The sequence below is a fragment of the Mustela nivalis genome (assembly GCF_964662115.1).
Source record: "Mustela nivalis genome assembly, chromosome: 10".
Taxonomy (NCBI): domain Eukaryota; kingdom Metazoa; phylum Chordata; class Mammalia; order Carnivora; family Mustelidae; genus Mustela; species Mustela nivalis.
The window spans coordinates 34,219,406-34,245,480 of record NC_139029.1 but is presented as its reverse complement, the minus strand read 5'-3'; the positions used below and the strand labels follow the sequence as shown (position 1 = coordinate 34,245,480).

Here is a 26,075-nt window from a genome sequence, read left to right as displayed (position 1 = left end):
ATATGAAGAGATGTTCAACATCACTCATCATTAGGGAAATGCAGATCAAAACCACAGTGAGCTACCACCTCACACCTGGCAGAATGGCTAAAATCAACAACACAAGAAACAACAGTTGTTGGTGAGGATATGGAGGAAAAAGAACACTTGTGCACTGCTGGTGGGGATGCAAATGCAAAATGGTGTAGCCACTCTGGAAGACAGTATGGAGGTTCCTCAGGAGATGAAAAATAAAATTACCATATGACTCAGTAATTGTACTACTGGGTACTTATGCATAGAAAATAGAAATTCCTTTAAAGAAGATCTATAAATGGTCAATAAAGATACAAAAAGATGCTCCACATCATTAGTCCTTAGGGAAGTACAAACCAAAACCACAATGAGATACCACTAGGATGATTATAATAAAAAAGATGAACAATAACAATTATTGACAGGGATGTAAAGAAACTGGAACCCTCGTATACTGCTGGCTAGAATATAAAATGGATCAGCCACTTTGAAAGACAGTTTGGCAGTTCATCAAAAAGAGATACCATATGACTCAGTGGTTCCATGTCTGGCTCTCTGTGTACCCAAAAGAATTAAAAACACATGTCTATACAAAAACTTGTACACAAATGTTCAGAGCAGCATTATTCATAATAGTCAAAAAAGTAGGAACAACCCAAGTGTCCATCAGTTGATGAATGGATGAACAGAATGTGGATATCCAGACAGGATATTATGCAACCACAGATGAAGTACTGATACATCTACAACACGGACAAACTTTGAAAATGTGCTAAGATGAAAGAAATCAGATACAGAAGGTTGTGTGATACTGTAAGTTTCCATTTATGTGAAATGCCAAAATAGGCAAATCCATAGGGACAGGAAGTCGTAAGTGTTTGCCAAAGTCCAGGGGGAGGAGGAAGGAATACAGAGTGACTGTTAATGAGTATATGGTTTCTTTTTAGGGCAATGAAAATATTCTGGTAGTGGTGATTGTTCCACAACCTTGTGAATATTCTAAAAATCACTGATTTGTATATTTAAAAAAAAAAAAGCGTTCTCTTTCCAGTGCCTTCTTGCCTCATGAAGATGCAAAGCTGAGTGATTAAATTCAGCCACTCATTTTCTTTCCACCAGGTCTTGGTGCGAGGTGAAGATCTCTCTGTGATAAGTCTATATGGGGGTGAGGGTACACACATGGTCGCATTTTACAAACTTCTGCAGAACACTTCTGTACTTCCTTTGCAGAAAAATTGTTCAGGCTTCTGGTCATTTGAATCTGTCTATCAATACCTGCCTAATTCCCTGTGGTGTCTGTGTGTTGTGTCTTTGCAGTGCCGATGGGGAAGTGAAGCACTGTGTGATCTACAGCACCGCTCGGGGCTACGGCTTTGCAGAGCCCTACAACCTGTACAGCTCCCTGAAGGAGCTGGTGCTCCATTACCAGCAGACATCCCTCGTTCAGCACAACGACTCCCTCAATGTCAGGCTTGCCTACCCTGTCCACGCACAGATGCCTTCCCTCTGCAGATAAAGAGCGAGTGGGAAGAGAGGTTGCTCTCTAGCATTTTTTCCTACAGTTTTTATTAGACTATGAGGGCATTCTTTCTACGTAGACTGCTTGTTTTGCACAAGAAGTGATTCTGTGAATGTGGAGAGGCCGAGCAGCAGCGGGCCAGGTTTGGGGCACAAGAGGCCTGAGGTTCTCTGAGACTCAGCTGTGCCGCTGCACTGACATAGGAAGCTGGAAGCAGATGATGTTTTTTGGGAAAGTCTGTTTCATTGGGTTATTGTTTTGTTTAGCCAGGCACCCTCAACAGAACATGTTAGGCTTGATGGGGTTGGGGTGTTGTATCTGGAAATCTCTGAACAGTCCACGTCCTCTCTTGGTCTTCATCTCTGAGAAGGGGGCAGGGGCATGGCTCTGTGGGGAGTTCTGTTTTGATCTGGCGGTCTCTATCAATCTCCTCCCAAAATGAAGGCTGTTTTAGTTCTGTGGTACAATGGCATTTGGTGAAAAAGACAACCAAAGGAAAATGGGGAGGCTTGGGATTTCATGTAGGTAATCTTAGTCAAGGAGTAAAATCACCTTCAACTGAAGGTACTTTATTAACTAACATAAGTTAGGTGTCAACATCTCAGTAGCTCCTCCCTCTAAAGAAGCATTATGTTTAGAAACCAAATTGATCTCAGCAGAACAATGTTTGTTGCCAGACTAACGTCTTATGGAAGACAGCACTAGTATCTGAATGCACACTTCTGTACCAAAACTTGAAAGTGAAAAGAAAACCAGAATTTGTTAGTTTTAGCAAACACTAATATTGGTCAGTGTAACTCTTTCTGCCCTGCCCTTGTTTCTCAGAGATGAGGAATAGTGTTCTTTTGGGGGGCATGGTGAGCTTTGAATCATAAAATGAAGTTGGTGCTTGTGTGGTGTTTCTTTAGCCTAAAGAATGATCTGTTGTTGAAAACCTTTGTAACTTGTTTGTATGAGTAAAGAAAAGGTGCAATCCAGTGCTTTTAGATGGCTTGATATACCAAATAATGATATAGAACAACAGTCTTATATGTGCTTCCCTAAATTTAAAGGCCCTGCAGAAACAGTAAACATGGTTTAGTTTCCCTTCATCTCCCTGTCTTTTGTGGGATAGGGCTTAGGGAAGCCACAGGTGGCAAAGGTTGTAGCAGGAAGGGAGCTGGACTCTTGTCAGGGTCCTCAGTAATTCACACACCCGGAGGCTCTGGTGTCTCGAGTGAGGGTCCTCCACATTACTGGTGTGCTTCCATGCAGTGATTTCTGAAACTTTTGTAGAGAGCGGAAATAATGGCTTGGACTTTAGACTGTTAGTAAAAGCCATATGGAAGTTTTCCTCTTTGCCATTTTTGTGAGCCTGACATTAAGATGATGTGCACAGACTGTCCTCATGCTCCAGTGGCCCTGATTTTAGGCCAGGAATCTTCTGCTCCATGTGGTTTAAGCCTTCCAGCTGAGTGAAGCTAGGCGAGTGGAGTTGGAGGCAGGCGTGTACTCCTACCTCCATCACGCCCCACCCCCATCAGTCAACACTCTTGTTCTGCGAATAGAGTTAAGCTGTCTCTGAGCCAAGGCTGGCACCATAATAGGCTCAGGGTGAGTCAGCTGTTTGAGTCCAAAGCTGTGCAGTCAGGCATCCTGGTTGAACTGGAGAAGCAGCCAGTATCTGGGTCTTGGTGTATAAGGTTTACAGCTAGGAAAGCTCTAGTGATGGAATGAAAGAAAGAAATCCTGCTTTCCCTGAGCACTTATCTTGGTGACAAGGTCTAGAATGGACCATGATGTAAAGATAGATAAAAAATTTTGGAAAAACTTCTAGAGTTACTAACAATGAGGATAGGAAGGAAAGGGCCTATCTTCGGCTTTTATTTGGTTCCACTGCAGTTTCAGGATTATGCAAGGCAGACAGATGAGCCCCTCCCTCCAGCGTACTGTTCTGACTTAAGCCCTTAACTGGAAGCCAGCTGCACATCTCTTCTCCACATTGCCAGGGAAATTGCAGGGAAATCTTGCTGAGGGTTTTACTGAATAATGTCAGGCTAATTGCTGCTGGGTGGCCTTAACACCTGGTGTTGAACCTGCTTAAGCTGTTCAAGATTGGGTGCAAAAAATCCCTCTTCTCTGGTATTAAAATTTAGTGTGTTCTGAACCTCTTTTAAAAGAAAATGGGAGTAAGGACGCATGCATGTGGCATTGAACCATGTGTTGCTTCTTCTCAGGCAGTCACAAGGGTGCATGGGGAGGGAGCTAGCCCCATCTAATACTTACTACACTTACAGCTAAGGGCTAAGCTTGTGGAGAAGGACTGTTTTGTTTTTTGATCCTATATTCCTTCACTTTTTCCTTCCTGTTTTTCATTCTTGAAAATTCACAATTGCTTTTTGGGAACTAAGGCCTAGGGATCATTTGAGAAGTTGGAAAATATCTCTTCTGACTAGTTGCCATATGATGTGCTTGATCCTGAGCCAGTGGAAATGGCATAGGGGCCAGTCTGCTAACCACATGGAGGGGGAGATGCAGCTCCTATACTTCATGGCCTTGGCAGCCTTCATTGAGTCTAGCAATGTGTCCTGTCCCATGATTTGGGCCCTGGGACTCTCTCTCTTGGCATCCTAACTGCAGCTTCACTGAAGCAGAGTAAAGGAGACAGACTAACACCAGAGGGGCTCCCTGTTTTTTCTGGCTAGGACAGCCAGCCACCAGCATGGAAGCAGCTTGAGGCTGACTGAACACAGGTCCTACACCCAAATTTTCCAGGTGGAGATTTCATCAGAGAACAGTGGTCTCTGTCTCTTCCTGATCATAGATGGTAAATTATGGCCAGGGCTCAGGACTGTATAGGCTCTGTCCTTACCACTGATTTGGCCAAGGTTGGGGACTTCCTACTCCATCTCCAAGCCGATGGGACCTCCCACTTACTATGGACCTCATGTGCTCTAAAGAAGCATTGATAGCCAATGTGTGTGGTGTCTTCCATAGGTCTCTTTTTGCTGCAAGGAACCAGCCTCATGGGTCCTCTTGGCCAAGAATTGCATCTGGACAATTCCTGGTTTTCAAGGTGGTCTCTGTTGCCAGTTAAGACTCCAGAGCTGGGCTCTTTGCTGTCACCTGCTCCTTCTTGCTCTAGCTCTAGCCACCTGTGACAAACAACCTTGTTTCCTTACAAATTCCAGCATGTGACTTTGGTGCCCTGTTGTTACTTGTGAAAAACCTATTCTTCTGTTGTCTTTGATGTAGTCAAAAACAAAAAAACAACAAAAAAAAAAACCCCATGTAGTTTACGTAAAAATATCTAATTCATAAAGAAGCCAACTATATGTCTTGTGTTGGGACAGTTCATAATGTAGTTCCTAGACCACTTTTGCAAATTGTTCTTGTCACCAGATGTGTTCAGACATTGCTGTGCAGTTGTGGGGTGGGTGGGGGGTGGAAGTGAGGGGAGATAATTTTTTGGTCTTTTGTTTTTTTATCTTCCCCAAGAGGGGACAGTCTGGCCAACTTGCTCCAGTAATGCAATAAAGACATTGCAATAAAGCACTTTTTTGTCCTCATGCTATGGAGGGGTTGGGCCGGGGGGGTGGGGGGCAAGAGGAGGATTAGGATGTTGAAAGCCCTGAAACTCCCAAACCTTCTCTCCCACGAGCACCAAAAGATTGGTCCTGGGGCTGAACTGGGGCCATTAGGCATGCTCTTCCCCTGAGCAAGAGAAGCTGACCCTAACAGGCATGATGCCAGCATTTTGTCCATTAAGCACAGGACACAGTGAGACTCAGAAACCAGTCCTAAGAGAGTTAAATCTGAGAGCTGTTTCCTCCTCACCCCATTTTCTGAAGTATTAGAAGGCCCAGTTTACTGATTCTCATCACCTGTTTCTGCCTGGAAATAAAAGTGTTTCCACAGTCTATTTTCTGGGGGCAGGGAAGAAGTTTGTTGCCCAAGGCCCTTGTCACCCTCCTGCCACAGCACTTTGTTAAGGTTTCTGTATGGTAGACCGTAATTAACAAAGTGTGGCCACCTCTTTGCACAAGACAGTGTAGTTCCTGTGTACTCTTAGGCCCCACCCAGGTGTGTAGCGAATTCTACATTAGACTGGGTGGGGGATAGTCCACTGCTCTAAATTATCTTGCCTGTATCCTCTCACCCCACTCCTAAGAATTATAGAGGACTTCCCCGCATCCCAAGAATTGTTCCACTCTTTGTGTAGGATGCTCAAATTCCTGTCTCCAGCCCAGTCTTGTCTTCTGAACTCCACCTGTGGGTTGGATAGCTCCACTGGGCCTTGAATGTCCCACAAGCACTACAAACTTTCTGTTTATAGAGAAAACATGCTTGGCTGTGAATTCTCTTTTCTACCACCAAACCTACAAACCTGCCTATGTCCACATAATTCCTCTGCCTCTCACCTGTTAAATTACACAAGTTACCCTCCTCCAACTAAAAGTCAACCTTTCCACAGGTTGTATAATTTTGGATCCTGTTTCCTCCCTCCTTCTCAGGAATTTCATGATTAGTTGTCAATTCTTTCACTGCTGTTTTCTCTCAACCAGATCATCCATTGACATTTAAACATGGTTGAGTGGGTCTCATTCCACTTCCTAACCTCTACTGAATCCTATATCCCTTTATCTCTTTGCCCGACTTCAAAGACAAACCTTTTTACAAAACTGTCTAAATTTGTCTCTATTCTCTCTCCCACGATTTCAGTACAGACTCCACCACCAGCTGAAACTGCTCTCCTTGAGGTCTTCAGTAACCATCATCATTGACTACTTGCCATGAACACCCCCCCTACCTCCGCCAACTCTATGATGACTCAGCGTCTGGTTTTCCTCCTAGATCTTTGTTCCTTTTAATTCTCTTGGACGACTCTGGCTGCCTTTTCACTTATGTCTTTTTCCCTGGCAGGTTTATCCATATCCATGATACCATGTATCATCTTTAAGCCATTTATGTCTGCCTGTGTTTCTCCTGCACAACCCTCTATCGGGAGGTAACTCACAGCATATTGAATGTGGGGTCATCAGCCCAGGTTCTCTTCCATTATTTCACATTTCAGTGGTGGAAATCTGTACCTCATTTGGTTACATAAGTCAGGAAAGCAGTCATCATCCTTGAGACCTTCCTGTGTTTCAGACTGGCATAATACACACCACTAACCTATATCAAGTTTACTTTCTGAATACCAAAGACCTCACTTCTCTCCCAACTTCATTTCTTCACTACTCTAACCTTAATACTGCAAGGGCCTCCCTTCTTCCACAGTTGCCCCACTCAAATCCATTCTCATATAACCAGTTATCTTTTAAAAAATATGAATCTGGGGGCACCTGGGTGGCTTAGTCATTAGGTGTCTGCCTTCAGCTCAAGTCATGATCCCAGGATCCTGGGATGGAACCTTGCATCGGGCTCCCTGCTCAGCGGGAAGCCTGCTTCTCCCTCTCCCACTCCCCCTTGCTTGTGTTCCCTTTCTATCAAATAAATAAAATCGTTAAAAAATACAAATCTGAACCTGTGTAAACCCATTAAGTAACTTTCAATCACTCTTAGGGTAAATTACAAAATTCTTAAAGTGGTCTGGTTTCTCTCAAGTTTAGGATCTCATCCCCTACTTCAGTTACTCTTCCCTGGGTCCTTCCCTTCAACCAGTCCCAATCTCGGGTTTTTCTTCTGTACATATTCTCTGTACCACTGCCATCTATTCCTATGGCCTTACCCATATTTGCTGATGGCTGCCAAATCTGCGTCCAGCTCCTACATATTCCATCCTCAAGGCTGTCCTAGTTCAGACCACTAGAGTGGATCACTACATCATTTTCTCTCTGGTCTGCGTATTCCACTACAGCCTCCTTACACTGCAGCCAGCGTCTTCCTAAACCATAAATGTTGATTATACCACTTCCCTGCAGTTACCTTTCAGAACTCCTCACTCCCCTCAGGCTAATCTGGTGGTGGTTCTCAAAGGAACACCAATGGCACTTGGGGCAGCTGCCCTATGCATTACAGGATGCTTAGCATCTCTGTGTCTCCTCCTTCCCTCATCCCCCATTTCCAATCCCCTAAGGGGGGGGACAGTTCCTTTTTTACAGGAACTGTTGCAAGATGTACCTGCCCCACCTCCTTCACCTTTGCTATGGCGCCTTTAACCAGATCCTGATACATGTGGGAGGCTCCCTCAGACAACCAGTTACCTCTGTTCCCAGCATCCAGTACAGGCTGGCTGAGGTCTGCTGCCAGTGAATGAAGGAAGAAAAGAGTTCAAGAAGGAACTGAAGGCTAAGGGGCAGACAAGTTCCTTGTGGACTCTGGCACCATGGGAGGGTACGCCCTCTGGTGGCCACAGCCTTCACCATGAAGGTTACGTTACAGAGGCTGTGGGCTGCCGGAGGCAGCAGTAAGCGGTTCCCTCCCCACCCCCTCCCCACCAATCTCCAGGCTTCTGGATGACTCTCCTTCAAATCTAAGCATTGGATTATGGGACAGTTTGTGCAAGACCAGAGTCTGAAAAGTCCTGCTTCACCATGGAGGTAGATACTCCACCGCTCTACTTGGAGCTTCTGTGATGCCATCTCCTGACTCCTCTGACAACATGGTCCCATAGGTCACAGGTGTCCTTCCCACTCCCACACCACCCACTCACCCATCTGCCAAGTGAAGTACTACTCACTGGGGGCTGCCCACCTCCAGCAGTTAGGCCTGCCTGACAAAAGCCCAGAAAGGACTCGCTACAAACATTAAGGCATTAAGGCAATTCTGCATTTTCATCTTAGGTGGGCCTTCAACATTTTAACAAGTAACTTCTCCATTTCAAAACTCTTCCCTCTCTTGAATTTTTTGACTCTTTTCTAGCTGCTGCTTCTAAGTCTTCTCTCTTTGATTTAAATGCTAATGCTCCTCAATGTACAGCTATCATTATATTGATGGCTCTCAAATTTCTATCTTCAGTCTAGATTTTCCTATTGAGTCCCAGACCCACGCATCCAGTTACCTTCTGGATGTCCAACAAGTACCTCAAATATATCCCAAGTTTAACTCTTCACCCCCTTCCATCTTTTTTCCTCCTCATTTTCTGGCTGTGAAGCACTCCAAGAGGATAAAGGTGGTTTCTGGAATCAAGAGAGACCTAGGTTCTAATCTTAGCTCTGCCCAAGCTATGTTACTATCTGAAAACCCAAGTATCCCTCCTCTATAAAGCAGAGAAACTATGCTATGTGGCCTTCTGTGGTTCCCCATCACCTACAGAAAGTCTGTACTCCTGGAAGTATCTTTAAATATGGCGTCTCCCTGCCTAACAAACTAGACCCATTTCCACTTTGGTTTCTGTTCCTTGAATATATCAGGTATACGGTAAGTGCTATGCTCTTTGCCTGGACACTCGAACTAATCCCACTCTTCTAACCCAGTAAACTGCTACCTGTCATCTGTTCTTCAGGCTTGAGCTCAGATGTCCTACTCTCTGGGAAGCCAAGTTGGACTAGGCAACCCTCCCCTGACAGTGGAAAGTGTGTTATTTACCACTATATTCCCAGCAGCAGCATAGACCTTGAGTTACATTTGTGTTGACTGAAAGAAAGCAAAAGACAAAGACGGTTTCCAAGAGCATATATTACACAGGTCTGAGTGCAAGAAACAGCAAACAACTGCTATGTTTGCTTTAAAAGCTCATCAGGTACCAGTGCCAGGTCCTGATGCTTTTGAGGGCCCCCTGGGTCTCGGCCCCTCCGGAGTAGACTGGGCCCAGGCTCCTGGATGAGGGGGCAGCTTCTGCATGGAATGTCCTGCCTCCTGTCACCTGAGGCATCAGGCACTTTGGTGATGCCCAGGGCTGGCTCCTCTTTCTCTCTCTCTGCACACTTGGGCTCCCATAGCCGGCTTTGGTGGGGAAACTCACAAGGTGGGTGGACCAGCCCAGGGGCACCAGGTGGCCATGACTTCCCCTCCTGCCTGGGAGACAGGTTCTCAGGGTGGGCTGGAGTTATGGTTTCCAAATCCTGAGAGCTGGCCATCCCACCTTCCATTGTTGCCTTTCTGCTTGGGGATGCCCTGTCTGGACCCTCAATAAGAAATTTCCAAGACCACGGGCCTGGCTCTCCAGAGGTGGAGGAGGCAGCAGAACGACTGGTGGGGACAGGTCCTGAAGAGCTGGGACAAAGTGCTGTTAGTGCCTGGGTATGGAAGTGCTGGGCCTTCCAGCAGCCTTCAGGAGGGATGGGGTCAGTAGGTTTAGCCTCACCTAGGCTGGGGGCCGCTGATGAGGAGCTGGCAGCCTCCTCAAAGGCTTGTGGGATCCCAAGCTCCCTCTGGGGGACACTAGAGCCTTCCATCCTGGGAGGCTTCAGTGTGACCTCTGTCAAGAGACCTGAGACCACTCGGCCCTGACTCTTGGGGTCCCTAGACAAGAAGGCATCCTCTTCCTGACCCTCTCCTGCTCCTGTGAGGGGTGCGGCCCGGCCCACTTCCGGGGTTGGTGCCAAGTTCGGCTCCCGTACACCTTGGCTATTCTCAGGTCCCTCCTCGGTGTCATCCTCTGAGGAGTCAACCTCACGGATGGCTTCTTGCTTCTGCAGTGACTCTCGCCGTTCAGCCCGGTCCTGTCGGAGGGTGCCTAGGGCCCATGAAGGAGAAGGCTGCAGCACGCCCTTCCCAGACAGTACACTCCGGGTCCCGACCACCTCTAGAGGGCTGACTTCCCTGGGTGGCAGTTCCTTCTTCAGCTCGGGGTGGGGCAGGTCAAGGCTATGCTTTCGAGAAGTGGCTAGCTTCTTCTCGGAAGCAGCAAGTGCTGCTGCCAGTTTCTCAGCTGATTGTACTCTCTTTAGCAGCGGTGAGCGGGGCGGTTCTGCACTCTTGGGCCGTGAGAGCTGCCTGCCCAGAGGAGGCGACAAGTGAAGCTTGGCGGGGAAGGCCTGGGCTCCATGGCCAGACAGGGGTGATGGGGAGCGCTGGGGTGAAGCTGCTGGTGGTGGGGAAGGGGTGTGGGCCAGCGGTGACAGTGGGATGCTGCCGGCTGACTTGCGCCGCGGAGAGCGGTACTGGCGCTGGAGCTTGGGTGCCAGGCCGTGCAGGGAGCTGGGCCGTGTGTGCCCAGAGCCGGCTGGAGAACTGGGCACGCTGGAGCTGGGGGAGCTGCTCTGTGACGAATTCCCTCCCACTTTGCACATACAGAAAGACACATAGACAAAGGCAGAGCAATGTTAGCCGACAGAAGTGACTGAGGGGCAAGACAGGGTTAGCCCTGGACGGCCCCAAGATCAAGGTGACCCCACCAGTGATCCAGAGCCCAAGCTACAGAAATAAAGTCACTCTTCACCCCCGACCCTCCTCCCCACGACTGCTGGGTCTATCGGGGGTAGAGTGAATGGGTTTCAGAATGGGGCCACAGAGAAGCACAGAGCACCTAGGCTCATTCCTACCTCCCAGGGGGGGCTGTCTCTGAGATCTGCAGACACTACGTCATACCTGAATGCACAGCATCCGGAGTCACCCGGTAGCCCTGAGTGGGCGATCGGGGGGAAAGGCTGTGGCTGTGTGTGGGAGAGCCTGGCCCGCTCTCCCCTGACGATAAGGATCGGTTAAGGGAGGAAAGGCTGCGGCTGGTGTGGAGCAGGGATGCCTGCTTGGTGATCTTCCGGAACAAGGAGCTCCTCTTTCTGCTGCAGAAACAAGGGTTAAGGGCTGAGTTGGGGCACAGGACATAGCATGTACTGGGCCCAGTGGCGAGGACCCCCAGCACATGCTGGCCACCCAGGTGGCTCAGTCTGGCTCACCTTTCTTGACCATCTTTGCCCCGGCTCCGCTTACTCCTTCGCGCCATCTTGGCCTTGTAGCTGCCCTTCCGAGCTGGCCCCACTTTGATGGATGTGTTCTCCAAGGGCGTCGTTGAAATAGATACCTTGTTTCCGCTCTGAGGAACAGAGCATGAACCCAAGCTCAGGTAGTGAACGTGTCCTTGCTCCCACCCATACCCTCAGGCGTGGCGACACCACAGCTCTAGCTTTTGCCCCGGCATTAACACGTCTGAACCGCAGGCCTTTATTCCCTCTACGCAGATTAGGAAATGGCTCCAACTGGAGCCTGGGCACTTTGGGGTCGAAAAGGTAGAGAAGAGGTTCATCTGTCTTGTTCTTCAGTCCTATCCATGGCTCAGAAGGATCCCTGGGCCTTGGTCAGTAAGAACGTAGCCTTCCAGTGAAAACCCACTGCCCTGGGTGCCTCTGTTCTCAGTGCCACATGTGCCCAACTTTCCCACCCCACTATGGCCAATCACAGACTCACAAGGCCGGAGTCGTTCAGGGACCACAGAAGCAGCACACCCAGCACTAACCTTCAGGATGAGCTCCACCACTTCTGTATGCACGAGCCCATGCACAGGCTCCCCGTTGACATGAGTGATGAGGTCACCCTGACGAAGCCCCGCCTCACTGGCTGGACCTCCATCCTCCACGTGCTGCCCCAGGAAGATAACAGTCCTTAGCCTGGAGCCTGAGCATGAAGTATGGGGCCTGGTTCTGCTGTTACCCACCCTCCTCGGACCCCTGAGGATAGTGTGGGACAGAAGCAGAGATAGACAGGGATAGGCCCTGGTGAGGGGACGATGAAACTGGGAAACAACAGGTCTGGATGCCGATACATACCCACACCATGTGGTGCACGGTGTAGATGTCCGAGTCACCCATGTAGACACGGATGGCCCGCAGGGTGAAGCCATACTTCTTGCCGGCTCGGTGGATGATGATGGGGGGCCTTGAGCTGCTAAGAGCTGGCAAGAAGTCCCTGCTTGGAGAAGAATCCCTGGATGATGGATTGGATGACTGGGAATGTGGGGACATAGGGCTGGCCAGTGGAGAAGAGGTGTGTTCTGGAGAAGGAAAAGACAGGACTGAGCAGGTGAGAGGACCCGCCTGGCCATGCTCCCAGCCCAGCCCCATCTAGGCTGCTAATCCCAGGCAGCTGTGGTCACAGGCAAAGCCTAAGCCCAGGGACATCTCTCCCACAGACATGGGGCAGCAAAGCTCCTCACATGCCCAGAGCCTCCACAGGAGCAGCTCGTACTGCTCATACTTCACTCGTACTTGTATCCATCAGGGGCCGTAGGGCAATTGTGATTCAAACATCCCAATTATTCTGTGAGCTACCACTAGTTTTTTGACGAGAACTTGAGGCTCAGAGAGATTAAGCAACTTTGTCAAGGTCAGGAGCTATTTGGTGATAGAACAAGGACTTGAACGTGAGTGCTCTGCCTCAGAGCTGGCCTTTGTTACACAGTGCCATCTTGCCCTGTGGCACATGCACATGCTACCTGACACCAGTGCACAACACAGACCTCCTGTAACGGGGCAGCCATGGCACACAGCTCTCGGATACCTGCTCCTCAATACACAACGTACAGACGTACCGGCCACATACAGACTCCTGCCACAGACTCACACAGATTCCAAGGCCCTTCCTGTGAGTTTTAGCCTAGTTCCCTGGGAGCCCTACCTGCAGGAATGAGGAGGGACAGGGTTGTGGCTGAGGCAGACTTGATCACTTTGTTGATGGGACGAGCGGTGCGCTTTTCCACAGAGTCCCCCGAGAGCAGCCGGTGGCGGGCCCTGCGTACTGCCAGGTCACTGATGGCCTTGGCTGTGGCTCCCTCAGTCAGCTGTGGGGTCCCACGGCCTCCTGGAGTCTCCACAGCTGTGGGCCCAAGTGAGCAGTGAGACCTGCAATGCTGCCGAGCCTCCCCACCCGGCCTGCCTGCAGCAGCCTCCAGGCCAGGCCCTCGGGCTGCCTGCTGGGCCACACCTGGGCTGGAACCGCAGCTCTGGCCAAAGGGCTCCTCGTCTAGCTTTAGCCGCCGCTCCACTGGACGTTCAGGGGCAGGCCCTGATACACCTTCTCCAGAAGGGGGTGTCAGGAGCCATGTCCCCTCCTGCTGCTGTCTCCTGGGGGTGCTGCTGGCCTCCTCAGGGCCCTCAGGGAAGCGGGGGGCATCCAGGAGGCCTGAGCAGCGGCGTCGCACTGTCAGTGGAGGGCTTGAGTCGCTCTCCGTGTGGGACGACTCAGACACCGACAGCCGCTTCCGCAATCTGTGAGATACGTGGCCCAGGTGAGAGAGGCAGGCGGTCTCCCTCCTCTGGCCCAGGCTTCCTTAGGGGCTCACAAGGGTTATAAGTCCCAGAACTTCTTCCCTTGGACAGTGCCCTGGAAGCCATGCTTGTGATGCCCCCTCACTGCCCCCAGCACTCCACCCCGCATCTGAATCTCATCCATGATCAGAAACAACAGATGGGTGGCTATGCGGCCCACCCTAGGGGGAGTCCTGGGTGCTCACATCTCAGGGGAGCCGATCACCCAGCTCCGGTCTCGGCCCTTCAGCCCTGCCAGGCCGTCAGAGCGGTCGTCCTTTTCCTCGCTCAGGCTGCGCTTGGTGGGGGGTGGTGCCCGGCGCTCCTCGAGCAGTGACAGACGCTCCATACTACTGTACACCTGTGGGCAGAGTCTCTGCTGGGTACAGGCCCCAACAGCCACACCGCCCCAAAGTGTCCTTGGCATCTGAAGCCCAGGAACTGGAACGAGTCCTGCCCGTTCCTCTTCCATGCCAGGTGCATACTGGAGGAAGCAGCTATCCCACCGTCGGGGCCTGGAGCACTTCTTGCAGTCTCTGCTATACGCAGGCCCAGCCCTTTCTCCCCCTTTTCCTAGGGCCGGCCCCATCACCTGCTCCCCCAACCGGCCCCAGCCACAGCCCCTGACAGGCCCTCTTCTCCCAGCCCTCCTGCTCTGCCCAGCCTGGGCCTGCCGCGTCGCACCTTGCTGAACCTTGGAGAGCATGAAGAGAACTGGCGGATCTCCAGGCAGCCATCCTCACTCACTTCTTCCTCATCCTCTGAGTCCACATGGTGGTAGCGCTCTGAGCGGGCTGGACCAGACACACAGGACGGTTCCCTTCAGAGGCCCCTGGTAGTGCCTCCTTTTGACCCTTATCAGACCTCAGAGGGCCTGAAGAAGTTGCTCCTGATGCCAAGTTCAGGGTGCACAGGCGTCTCTGGGCAGACAGGATCCCCACTCCTCCCCATCCCCATGGCCTTACTGTCAAAGTAGCTGGTATCATCCTCTGACTCCAGCTGGGGAATAAATTCAGCCTTCTGGCGAAGAAGTCCTGTCCAGTCCAGACCGGTAAAGAAGGAATGCTGCTTCACCTCAGAGGCGCTGCCTGTGGACAGGAAGGTCGTGGGCCAGGGCGCGGGTTGAGCTGTGTGGGGTCCCCACCAGCGAGTCCAGTGAGAACCCAGCCCTCAGGAGGCGGGTCCTGAAGGCCTCCACTCCAGCACCTCTCTTCCTGCACTTACAGGAGCAGGGCAGTCTCAGGGCCAGCCCGAGCTTCCTGGGTGAGTGGACTCAACCACTCTCTTGCAAGCTGTGAGAAAGGTCAGGTGGCCCTGTCCTACCTGTGCCCAGTCTCTCCAGAGGGTTCTGATGGAGCAGTTTGGAGGTGAGGTCCTGGGCATCGGGCGGCAGAGCATCATCCCCCTCAGGCCACACGATCTCATCTACAGAGCGGGGGAAAGAGGGAAGGAGGGGCTTACCGCGGGGTCTCAGAGGCTTCAGGCAGAGTGGGGAGATACAGAGGAGGGTTCTAGGATAAGAGATGGGGAGGGAGCCACAGAGGGTCCAGTCCAGAGCCCCTGAAAGCCTTGCCTGGGGCCCAGCTCCTTAAGTTCTAGAGGTTCCTGTCCTCCTGGGGGGCGGTGTGTGTGTCACATCCACTCACCATGTCCCATCCTGTGATCCAGGACTTCCCCTGTCCTGAAGCTCTAGCTCAGCCTGACTCGACACTTCAGACACTAGTGTAGTCACAGACACACACACCGCAGGCACACTCATGCCAACACACGGGGTGACACAAACAGAACAAGCCCTGGGTGATAGTATGCACATGCACACACGCGCACACACACACACACGTGAAGTTACAACATAAGCCTCACAGGTGAATGCATAAATCATATTTGTGGGTCCAGACTCTGTCTCCCTAGTGTACCAGGGTGACGGTACCTACCACTGATCACTTGCCCAAAGAGCTCCTCCGGAGTATCTCCAAAGAAAGGGACGCAACCCACCAGGAACTCATACAGGATTATGCCCATGGCCCACCAGTCCACCGGCTTTCCATAGCCCTGACGCAGGATCACTTCAGGCGCAATGTACTCCGGGGTCCCGCAGACCTGGGCACAGAGAAGCCAGGCTGGCTCAGTGTCCTGAGGCAGCTCACTGGCATCACGGCTGAAGGGGTGGGGATGTTCCCACTCCTGGAGAAGTCTCTGAATGAAGACTCCGCTTCCTTCGGTTAAAGAGCAAGGTCAATAGGAACCCAGAGTATTAGAGCTGGAACTGCCGGTGGAGTACTTCCCAGTTAAACATGTAATTCGAGCCTAGAAAACCGCCCCCTGAGCCCTCAACACCTCTTTATGGCATCTAGTTCCCAAACTGGCCTCTACCCTCCAGTCTCCGGAGGACTGTCCCTACAGTCACATGACTACTGCAGGGACTTGCGGACAGTTACCATCTGAACTGTCAAATCAGGAAACATCCAGAGGCTACTCTCAGGATGCTGGGTCACAGCCCAGTGGAAACTTCGAGCTGTGCTCCAAGAACAACAGACTCCAGAAGGGCCTTGCCCTTGACTGAGGCTAGGAGGATCAGGACTCATCTCATGTTAGTCTCTTAGAGTAACAATGGTTATGTGACCTATTTTCTCCAAACCCCGAGGAAGAGGATTTTGGATTTTATATCCATTATGATTCTTGAGGCCCACCCCATTTTCCAAATGTGCTACCTTATCTCAATGCCTCTCTGGAACCAAAAATCGGAAAAGATAGAGGAGTTCCCAGTCTTAACATGTAGCCACGGGGTTGAGTATGTGGCCCCTCACCCCATATTCTGAAGTCTGGACCTCAACCCCCAAGGTCTCAACCATCCTTCCTTACCTGCTTGTCTAGGAACTCCCGGGCATCCTTCTCAATGTGGCCCTCGTACAAGTTTGTTGTCAGGCTCATGAGGCCAATTTTAGAAAGGCCAAAGTCAGTAAGCTTGATGTGTCCCATGGATGTAATCAGGAGGCTGGGAAGTCAGAGACACAAAAGTATGGGGTTATTTCCTGGTTTTCCAAGAGTGCTGATTTTAGTATACGCCCAATTTTCCCACTCAGGCTTTTATAGGCTTCTTGTGGGACTTAAGCAGGGTAGCTTCAGGAGGGAGACAGGCAGTTGTGAAAGAAAAGGTGTCTCTGGCTTTGTGAGTTCTGCATTTTGCACAAGCAACTCACCTGCCTTTTGCCCATTCACCCAACTCGTTACCGTTTGCTGCCTTCAAACCATATTCTCTGCTGGGGGCAGGTACCAGCTAGCTGAAGGACAGACTTGCTTCCACAGAGCAATTAGCCTCAGCCCACAGCTCTCGCCATACCCAGTCCCCTCCCCTCACCTGGGTGTCTCACCACACCCAGGCTCGGGGAGAGGGGAAAGGGGCACAGAATCGTGTGCCATGTCCACAGCTGGTTTTAAAGGAGAGCTAGCTGGGAGCAACCAGAGATAGGACTTCACAGAAAATGGTCTCTTTCTTCTCCAGTCACATACTCTGCCTGAGTCATTTCATTTCATAACAAAGGCTTCACCCTGCCACTCCTTTATTTATTATTCCCAAATCAGCATCTTCCCAAATATTATTCCCAAATCAGCATCTTGACTTCCTTTAAGAGCTCTAGGCTTACTAACTGCCCAGAGGTCTTAAAGCACTGTGAACTTGACCTGTCTAAAAAAGAGCCACGCCTCCTAATGGATCCTCTTTGCAGAAAATGATCTGTTACCTCTGAGCTCTGTGATAAGTACCTTATTATTTATATTCTGGCTTCTAAAAAGCCTTACAACAGAGTAACTAATAAAACAAAGTAGGTATGATTACCCACATCTTAAAGGGGGAGGAACAAAGAGCCTCGGAGGTTTATTTAACGGATCCAAGCTCCTAGAGTTAACAAGTGGTCATTTGAACTCTGGTCTGTCTAGTGTCAAAGCCACTTTCCATGACAGAGGCTTATCCTCATGCACTAGTTCTGAGCTGGAAATCTGGAAAATATCTCAGATTCCTGCTCCCTTTTCCTCTCCCACACCCATGCCCACCCCCACATTTTGGTTTCCTTTCTACGTCCTAAACAGTTTCCCCTCTCTTCTGTACCCTGCAGGCGCGGTTGGCTTGGCCTGATCTCCTGCAGCAGCCTCACCATCTTTCCGTTGGCAGAGTGATCTTGCTAAGCCTAAATCAAAATCTGAGCGTGTCATTCTATCACACCTCTGGCTAACAGGCCCTTTGAAGACTCGCTAGGACCGTTTACAATAAAACCCAAACCTAACAAAAAGACCCCTGATGATCTACTCCCTGCCTCTCTCTCTGGCCTCATCCCTTACCACTCTGACCAGTCAAGCATCCCTGTCTCCGTGCAGTGTGCTAAGGTAGTTCCCAGCTTGCAGCCTCTCATGCCTGTGTGCCTTTTGCAAATCCTGCTTCCTGGCTTTAGAAAGCTCCTCCCACCTTTCCCCACCTGACTAATGCCTTCTGAGAAGGAGCCTGTAGGCAGACCGCTGTTTCCCACCCTAAAGTTCTGTAGGTCAGGGACTACCTTACAGCCCAGATTATAGTGCTTGGCCCAGACACATCAGTAAATGTCAGAACACTCCTTCAGCCATCTCCTAGATGGTGTCGACTCTCTCTTGCTTGGTTTCTTTAGCAGAGGTCTTCAGGGACTTTTACATGTCACTGAGGACTTACGAAGCCCCGGCCAGACTCACAGGCAACAGGCTTTGCATTTGGGGCGGTCAGGGGCCAGAGAGTTAGGCCTGGACAGACACCCGCACGAGAACTGTTCTCAAGCAGCCATTCTGGGACAGATTCAAATTCGCTGTGTCTGCCTTCACTTATTTAGAGACCCAAGAGGGAGACCTCGGACTAGGGCCCCAGAGAGTGGGCGTACTTGTCAGGCTTGAGGTCACGGTGCACGATGCCGTAGTTGTGCAAGTACTCCAGGGCCAGCACAGTCTCCGCAAAGTACAGACGCACCATGTCCACAGGCAGGGCCCCGATGTTCTTCAGCAGGGTGGCACAGTCTCCTCCTGCAAAAGCCCAGGACACTCTGAAGGAAGGACCCAGTTCCCTACTCAGGGTGGTCTCAGGCTTCCGGTCAGTGAGGCATCGGGGACTCCTCTGGGGCTAGAGACTGGGAGTCTCGCTCTTCCGGTGCTGGGACAGGGGGGCAAACAGAATGTGGGGAGTCGCAGGCAGAAGTGAGTCTGCCAACGGCTGTCACAGCCACTCTTCAGGCCAGGGAGGGTAGGAAGCTGGGCCTTCATGCCTGTGAGGGGACTGGGAGGGGGAAAGCGATGTGATTTCGGGGTGGGAGTCCTGCATATTACAAACACATCTGACTGAGCCTCCAGCCTTTGTCCACTTATGTCCTTCCTGTTGGCTATCCTTTGGTTTTTGAATAAGGCAACATTGTAAACTCCCAGCACTACTCTCTGAATTAAAAGGAGAGTTCTGTTCAGTTTCAACTTCAAGACTTAGGCCAAGTATGTCTGGAAGCTGCACCCAGCAGTGCAAAGGGAAGAGTGACGGTCACTGGGAAAGCTGTCGTCTCTCCCCCAGGAGGCCCTGTGATGCTCTTTGACTCCATCCCCAGAGTATTTTGTGTGGTGTGTCCCCTTCAAGGGATGTCCCCTTCACCAGCCATCCATCAGGACAGTGGCATTCCTCCCTCCTGCATGCCACCTTGGGCTTGCGTGGCTCTGCTCCCTCCTTTGTTCCCGCCTGGGCCAGCCGTAGACAGCATCCAGGCTTTGGGGCAGAGGCTTCTACAGCTGTTGGGTTGATGCATCCTGTCCCCAAAAGCCTCTCTTTGCACCTGACATGGACAGCCTCACGGCAGTTACTAGACCGGAAGCCTCTCCCTGGGTGGGGCAGGGAGCCTTGTGCCCACCATGTGGCCCAGCCATGTGGCCGAACTGTCTCTGAGACCCTAAGGCAGAAACCAATGCCAAAGAGATTGGGAAGCTGGGCCCTGAAACGTCACCCCTATCTAAAGCGGCTGGTTGCAGCTCCGGGCCAGGCCTCATACAGTGCCTTGGCCTCCATGCCAGGCCACCTCTCCCCCAGTACCTTCAACATACTCCATCACCATGCACAGGTGGCGCTTGGTCTCAAAGGAGCAGAACATGCTGACCACAAAGGGGTTCTCGGCAAAAGTCAGTATGTCACGCTCCACGAAGGCCTGCTGGATCTGGTTCCGAAGGATCAAGTTCTGCTTGTTGACCTTCTTCATGGCAAAGCGCTGCCGGGTGGACTTATGCCGCACCAGAAATACAGCTCTGGAAACACAACCCATCCCATCTCCCATGGGACCTCAGCACCTGGGCTGTGCTCCCTACCGCCCAGAGTGGGGCATCCAAATTGCCTCCTATCCCACTTTATAAATGCACAGACCAAAGGAGCAGGGGTGTCCTTCTTGATGAGAAGGATCTGGGCCTCCTACCCACAGAACTCTTCAATTTCCCAAGACACGAAGTCCCGAGGACACAGTTCAACCCTTCCCCAGAGCTCAGCTAGAGGAGGACTGATACCAAGAGGAGCGGGGACCTTGTCTGGGAAAGGAACAACGCCAGATGTTAGAGGAAACTGAACTCCTGTTTCTCCATGAGGCTTTGGGGAGGGAGAGGGCCTATCCTGAGGCAACTGCCACCCAGAGGACCGGGTATCATACAGTTCTAGAAGGAAGAGCCCAAGGGCTGACTCAGCTCCAGTCTTGGCCACACCACACCCCTGCCTTTACCCATAGGCGCCATTGCTGATGAGCTTAATAGTTTCGAAGTCCTCTTCAGAGGGTGTCTTTTTAGATGTCAGAGATGCCCCACGGCCCTGGAAGACAAGAGCAAAGGCAGGAGGCAAGCATGTTCCTTAGAGCCCAGGTGCTCAGGGAAGCTGGAGGCCCGGCATCCACTCAGCTCTTAGTCCTCGTACAGCCCCACTCAAGCTTCCTAATGCAGGAGCTGAGTGACTTCGGAGACAGCAGGTGCAATCATCCACTCCCCATCCTGCCCTCAGATGTCCTCTCCAAGAGGACTTGCACCCTCTGCTTCAGAGGGCCCAGCCTCTGGGATTGGGGCAGGAACTCAAGGTCTTTACCTCCACTGAATCATCTGTCTCTGGAGTGTCAGGACTGTCATAGCTGCTTAACTGGGCCATTTCTGGAAACAAAGCAAGGGCACAAGAGAAAAGTGTGCACAGCGATGTCAAACATCCCGACAGTCCCCTCAGAGCACACAGTGGCACGTACAAGGTGGGCATCTGGATCTCCTGCATCAGGCTGGGTGCAAATGTGGTCCTGTGGCTCTCTCCCCAGAGCAGTCACAGTTTTTGGACCTGTCTGCCAAATAATAGTGCCACTCCTATTTCTAGAAGCCCAGTGCCATTCACAAGGCCTGGCAAATTTAAAAAAGCTTACTTCAAATTTAGGACAATTCCTGGAAAATAGAGCCAAAGGTGGGGCTATCGGTCTGTATCCCACTCCACCGGTGAGGTTGGGAAGCAGGGAAGGTGGATGAAAAGAGATCAGGGACTTAGAAGCCCAGGGTTCCTGTGGGAACATAGTTGAACCCTGGAGAATGGAGAGATCTACTCAAGCCTGGGTTGGGACCCCACTGAAGTCACAGAAGGGCCAGTAAGGTGGCAGAAGGGGAGGTAAGCATGCACAGGAGGTGGCCATTTTTGAAAATGCAATTGTGGTCCTTTGCAGTTGACCTCTTTTGACCTTAGGTTCTAAATCCAACCCAGCGGGGCTCATGGCAATCCGGGTTGGGTTATACCAGGTAGATGTGTAAACCAATCTGAAGGAGGAGCTGCACCATCACAGAGAAAATGGGGTTCCTCCAACAGCCCTGAGGCCCCTGGTGCTGTGTTGTGTCCATGTCCGATCTAAGCCTCTTCTTCAAGTGGCTTCCCTGCCGTTAGAACTTGTTGGCTGTGGGGTGTGTCTGCAGCCACGAGGCAGCATGCTCACCCTCTAGGGGATCCCGTGTGAGGCCCAGTTGACTAACGATGTAGCGGGGAATGTCACATTTAATCCCTTGTCCCTCTTTGGCATGGCCCTCGGCTGCTTCTAACAGGTGGTAGAACTCTTCAGGGTCAAACTCCTGCACCAGGGGAGAGAGGCAGTCAGTGGTGAGGGCTACAAGGGAAGGCCTCTTTGATGTTGACAGCACATGCCCCAAGCATGATGAAAAGGACTTTTTCTTTGTGATCGGACACCCTTGCCCCCAAATGCCCAGAAGCTTCATGATTCAGGGATCATAAGAATGGGGACAAAGCCGTCTTCCAGGTCAGCTCCAGGCTGGACAGGCTAAGTATATGCTGTCTTCCCGACAATAAGAACCAGACCTTTTATTTGTTTTCTAGATAGCTCAGCCTGTTGACCTGGTCCAGAGCCTCCTGCCAGCCACAAACACACACACACACACACACACACACACACACACACCTGCCTTCAGATATTTACCGGCGCCCCCTGTGTGCTAGAGGTTGGAGAACCGTGAGGACAGCACAGCAGTCCTGTCCCATCGGAGGCACTAAGAGACTAACTGCATGACAGAGGGAGCCCTCAGGATCAGGGACTCTGCTTTGTTCTGTGTCTGTGTCCCCAGCGCTTATCCTAAAGTAGGTGCTCAGTAAAGTGCTGGGTATGGTGAAGTGAAGGACTCGACCTATGTCAAGGGAACTGTTCCGTGCTCCTGACCGCCCAGACCTGACCACCTGGGGCCTGCTGGCCGTGAGGGGGCCAGACTAATACTCCTCAGGAGCAGCCATTTTCCTCACAGGAACTCGTCTGGGCCCCACATTGGCAGATCATATTAAATAAGGACTACCGCAGTTTTGCTGGTAGTAGGATACTTCCGCTCCATGCCCCACCCCCTCTCAACCTTCCCAGGAGTGCGCTCACCAGGCATTCCAGGAGTCGAGCTGGGCGGGCAATGACAATCATCAGCTTCTTCACCAGCTGCATCACGAAAGCCACTTCTGAACTCTCTGAGCGCTCGTGAGCCTGCAGGGAAGACAAAGGTTGGTGAAGCAATCCACTGGCACAGCATGGCGGGGCTGAGGCTGGCCAGGGCTGGGCAGAGCTGGCTCTGGGGAGAAACGGTGGGGTAGTTCAGAGACTTCTGCAAAATGAAGACATTAGAGAAAGCCAGTGCACCGTGACAGGGAGCTCTAGGACACTACATGACACCACGGAATGTCACAGAGACACGTGCCTTTACCTGTTCCTCCATCCAGACCCCAGCTCAAGGGGCAACTCTCATGGGAGCTTTCACTGTTCACTTCCCAACCCAGGCAGAATGTCAGAAACAGAAAGACTTCAAAGCAGGAGGGAGGCGAACCAATATCATTTAAAGATCCCTCCGGCTGTGGTGTGAACAGTGCACGGAAGAGTGCAAGCCGGAAAGGGGGAAAAAAATCCATGAAGGGGCTACTGCAGTAACGTGCATGAGAAAGCCAGAAAGCCCAGCAGGAAGGATGGAGAGAAAGACACAGCCTGGGACCATTTCTGCGGTGGAGGACTGAGTAGACCTGGGGGCTAAAAGAAGCAAGAAGAGAAGGGAAATACTGCTACAAGTTCAGGGGCATTTCGCAAACCCACAAATGAAATAAATATAAGAAGGTAAGTAGTTTGGGTAAGGGCGGGTGGAAAAGCTCTGTTTTGCATGTGCAGAGTTTGAGGTGCCTAAACTAACCTATACTAGATACTTCCTTGGGTATCTACCCAGCCCAGGAGCCTTTCTTTTTATGGAAACCGCTCTGACATCTAGCAGCTACACCTGGATTGTGTGGCTGCCCCTTCCAGCCCACCTCCAGGAGCTGACCAGCGTGGATGACTCTCCTGTGAATTTAAAAATGGATGGAAAGGGGCACCTGGGTGGCTCAGTGGGTTAAGCTGCTGCCTTTGGCTCAGGTCATGATCCCAGGGTCCTGGCATCGAGTCCTGCATCGGGCTCTCTGCTCAGCAGGGAGCCTGCTTCCTCCTCTCTCTGCCTGCCTCTCTACTTATGATCTCTGTCTGTCAAATAAACAAATAACATCTTTAAAAAAAAAAATGGATGGAAAGACAACTGTTAATATCAGCGTGGCAGAACTGTATAATCTACTGCTGGGTGAAAAGGGATGGCTGCATCTACCAAAGACACAGAGGAAAATGGCATGAGAGCACAGTGACCACTTCCTGAGCTTCCCCCAGCTTTTGGTTTCTGGTTTTGGTCCCTCAGGACCCAGTTGTATTCCTGTCTTCAATTCTTGAAGACCCACACTTTTTCATCTTGATGATTAGTTTTCCTTCCTGCTTAAACTACTCTGAGCTGGCTCGCTACTACTTGCAACGGAAGAATACTAACCAACCTGCCAAGCCAAAGGGGAGTCCTCTTTCTGAAGCAGCTAGCAACACGGATCTGGAGCTAGAGAGAACAGGGAGGGAGGGATGCAGTCAGGTGGGTGGGCTCAGAGTAGGGGCGACAGTGGGAGACACAGAAGGAAATGAAGCTGTCAAGGAGAGCATGAAGAAAGGAGGAGGAGAACCGATACACAGGGTGGTGCCATGCAGAGCACCAGCATTTAATACTTTTTTTAAAAAAGGGTGTTTTGTTTTTTTTTTAAGGTAATCTCTCATCCAAGATGGGGCTCAAATTTACAACCCTGAGATCAAGAATCGTGTGCTCTTCCAACACGAACACCAGCATTTAAGAGCTGGGTGGAGTAGGAACTCGTAAAGGGGCAGCAAGACTGTAAGACTGGAGAGAACAGTGTCAGGACCCCCAGTGGGGCAAAGGGGCCGGGAGAGGTATTCATGGCGCAGAGCTCTGCGGAGTTGTGAAGACAGATGAGGATGGGAAGAGGCCACAGGATCTATTCGGCAATTGGTTGATTTGTTCCTTGGTGAATTTTGCCTGAAACAGTTTTAGAGGAATGGTGGGAAGGGAGAGTAGAAGGCAGAAGACCAAGCAGCGAACAGGTTGTTAGGAAAGAATAACAGCAAATGAGGACCATTTAAAAAAAAATTGGTTATGATATGAAGAGAGACGCTGGGCACTTGGTGAATAGAATAAATGAGTTTTATTCTTTTAAGATTTAGCCCAAATATCAAGTGTGAATCTTCATCTCGGTTCTCTGGCTGTACCCCACCCCTCACCAAACACGCAAGAACCAGAAGTAACTGCTCCCCTTTCTATGTTCTGTTGCTCGTATCACATGGTACCGCATGTCTAGTTGTCTGCCTCTCCAGCTACATGGTAGAGCCTCGTGAGATCGGGGCTCCTTTTCTTCCCTTATGTGCTAAGACCAGCACAGGGCCTCTTACATAGAGGATGTCAATGTTTGTTTTAGTATATGTGCTGCCAAAGCGAGCACGGATGTCAATGTTTGTTGATGGAGTGTTTGAAGAGATGATCTCAGGCTCTGGAATAAGACAAACCTGGGTTTGGGTTCTAGCTGTTCAGAAAAGAGTTACACTGGGCTCACCCAGCCTCTTTTAAAAGCTTTGGTTTCCTCATCTGTGGATTTGGTGGTGGTGCGAACATTACATTAAATTAAATGAGATCATGTATTGCCTAGTATGCACTGAGTGCTCTATAAATGATAGTGATTTTACTTCCAATGTAAATCTAACCTGCCATTTTCCAAATTAAAACCATTCAGTAATTTCCCCATTGCCTTTGTGATAAGACCTAAGTTCCTCATAGACACACTTCAGCCTTTGCCCCTCCTCCCAACTTCTCCCATTCTGACTCTTCAAATTTATCCACCAACTTTTCCCTGCAGGCATCCCTCACCTAGTCATACCAGACTACTTCATCTGTGATTTCTGGAATGTACCTAGTTCCTCTGTGCCTCTCACAAGTGGTTGGATTCCAGAGGCTGGCTCTTACCAGCTCCTGGTGGGCAGACTGACCCTAAGTGGTTGTTCCCGTGAATCCTTTGATTACTCTCATGTTACATTTACTATTTACATTTGCTTTGTTGTACACAGATTTGTAAATATTATTGCCTAAGATATTTGTATATAACTTGGGCTCTGTAGCTTTTTTAATTCAAAATTCACATGTTAATGACTTATGATGGTGGTCTACTATAGGCATTATGTAGTTAAAAAAAAAATACTTCTCAAAAAAATTTTTAATGTGGAAATGATAAATTTCACAGAAAGCAAAAAAGGAAAAAAGAACAACAAAAAACATTTTCCTAAGTCTGGTGAACTCCTACCTACACGTCAAGACTCAACTTTTCGCAAACCTTCCATGCAGAACTGTGCTCAGAATGGACCTCAACTAGTCAATGCTCCTCAGTCAAAATCACTATAATACATAAAAGTGAGAGAATTCATGTAGAGGGCTCAGGGTGTTGTCGGCACACAGTACACTCCAATAAATGATAGGTGTTCTTTCCACTTGTTGATGGGCCACTCAACAGCAAATTCCTT

The 26,075-nt window shown here is 50.5% G+C and overlaps 2 protein-coding genes across 24 annotated transcripts in view; one reads left to right on the top strand and one right to left on the bottom strand.

Annotated features, from left to right (window-relative positions):
* LOC309842697 (phosphatidylinositol 3-kinase regulatory subunit gamma) overlaps positions 1–5,068 on the top strand; it is a 137,803-nt gene extending 132,735 nt beyond the window's left edge. For both annotated transcript variants that reach the window (XM_082687294.1, XM_082687293.1), the window contains exon 10: positions 1,333–5,068. In XM_082687294.1, coding sequence (XP_082543420.1) covers positions 1,333–1,531 — 199 coding nt within the window. In that variant the 3' untranslated portion in view covers positions 1,532–5,068. The remainder of the gene's footprint in view (positions 1–1,332) is intronic.
* Positions 5,069–9,116: 4,048 nt separating this feature from the next.
* The window catches only part of MAST2 (microtubule associated serine/threonine kinase 2), a 210,611-nt gene continuing 193,652 nt past the window's right edge, over positions 9,117–26,075 (bottom strand). For 12 of the 22 annotated variants that reach the window (XM_082687229.1, XM_082687216.1, XM_082687232.1 and 9 more), the window contains 19 exons: positions 22,551–22,652; positions 21,615–21,747; positions 20,741–20,802; positions 20,388–20,473; positions 19,718–19,926; positions 18,537–18,675; positions 16,501–16,633; positions 15,573–15,738; positions 14,962–15,063; positions 14,604–14,726; positions 14,323–14,432; positions 13,845–13,999; positions 13,316–13,599; positions 13,010–13,207; positions 12,163–12,386; positions 11,853–11,975; positions 11,296–11,432; positions 10,988–11,181; positions 9,117–10,679 (listed from right to left, as the gene is read on the bottom strand). In XM_082687229.1, coding sequence (XP_082543355.1) covers positions 9,172–10,679; positions 10,988–11,181; positions 11,296–11,432; positions 11,853–11,975; positions 12,163–12,386; positions 13,010–13,207; positions 13,316–13,599; positions 13,845–13,999; positions 14,323–14,432; positions 14,604–14,726; positions 14,962–15,063; positions 15,573–15,738; positions 16,501–16,633; positions 18,537–18,675; positions 19,718–19,926; positions 20,388–20,473; positions 20,741–20,802; positions 21,615–21,747; positions 22,551–22,652 — 4,188 coding nt within the window. In that variant the 3' untranslated portion in view covers positions 9,117–9,171. Of the gene's footprint in view, positions 10,680–10,987; positions 11,182–11,295; positions 11,433–11,852; positions 11,976–12,162; positions 12,387–13,009; positions 13,600–13,844; positions 14,000–14,322; positions 14,433–14,603; positions 14,727–14,961; positions 15,064–15,572; positions 15,739–16,500; positions 16,634–18,536; positions 18,676–19,717; positions 19,927–20,387; positions 20,474–20,740; positions 20,803–21,614; positions 21,748–22,550; positions 22,653–26,075 lie in introns of all 22 variants that reach the window. The other 10 variants (XM_082687231.1, XM_082687234.1, XM_082687230.1 and 7 more) reach the window with 4 other exon arrangements.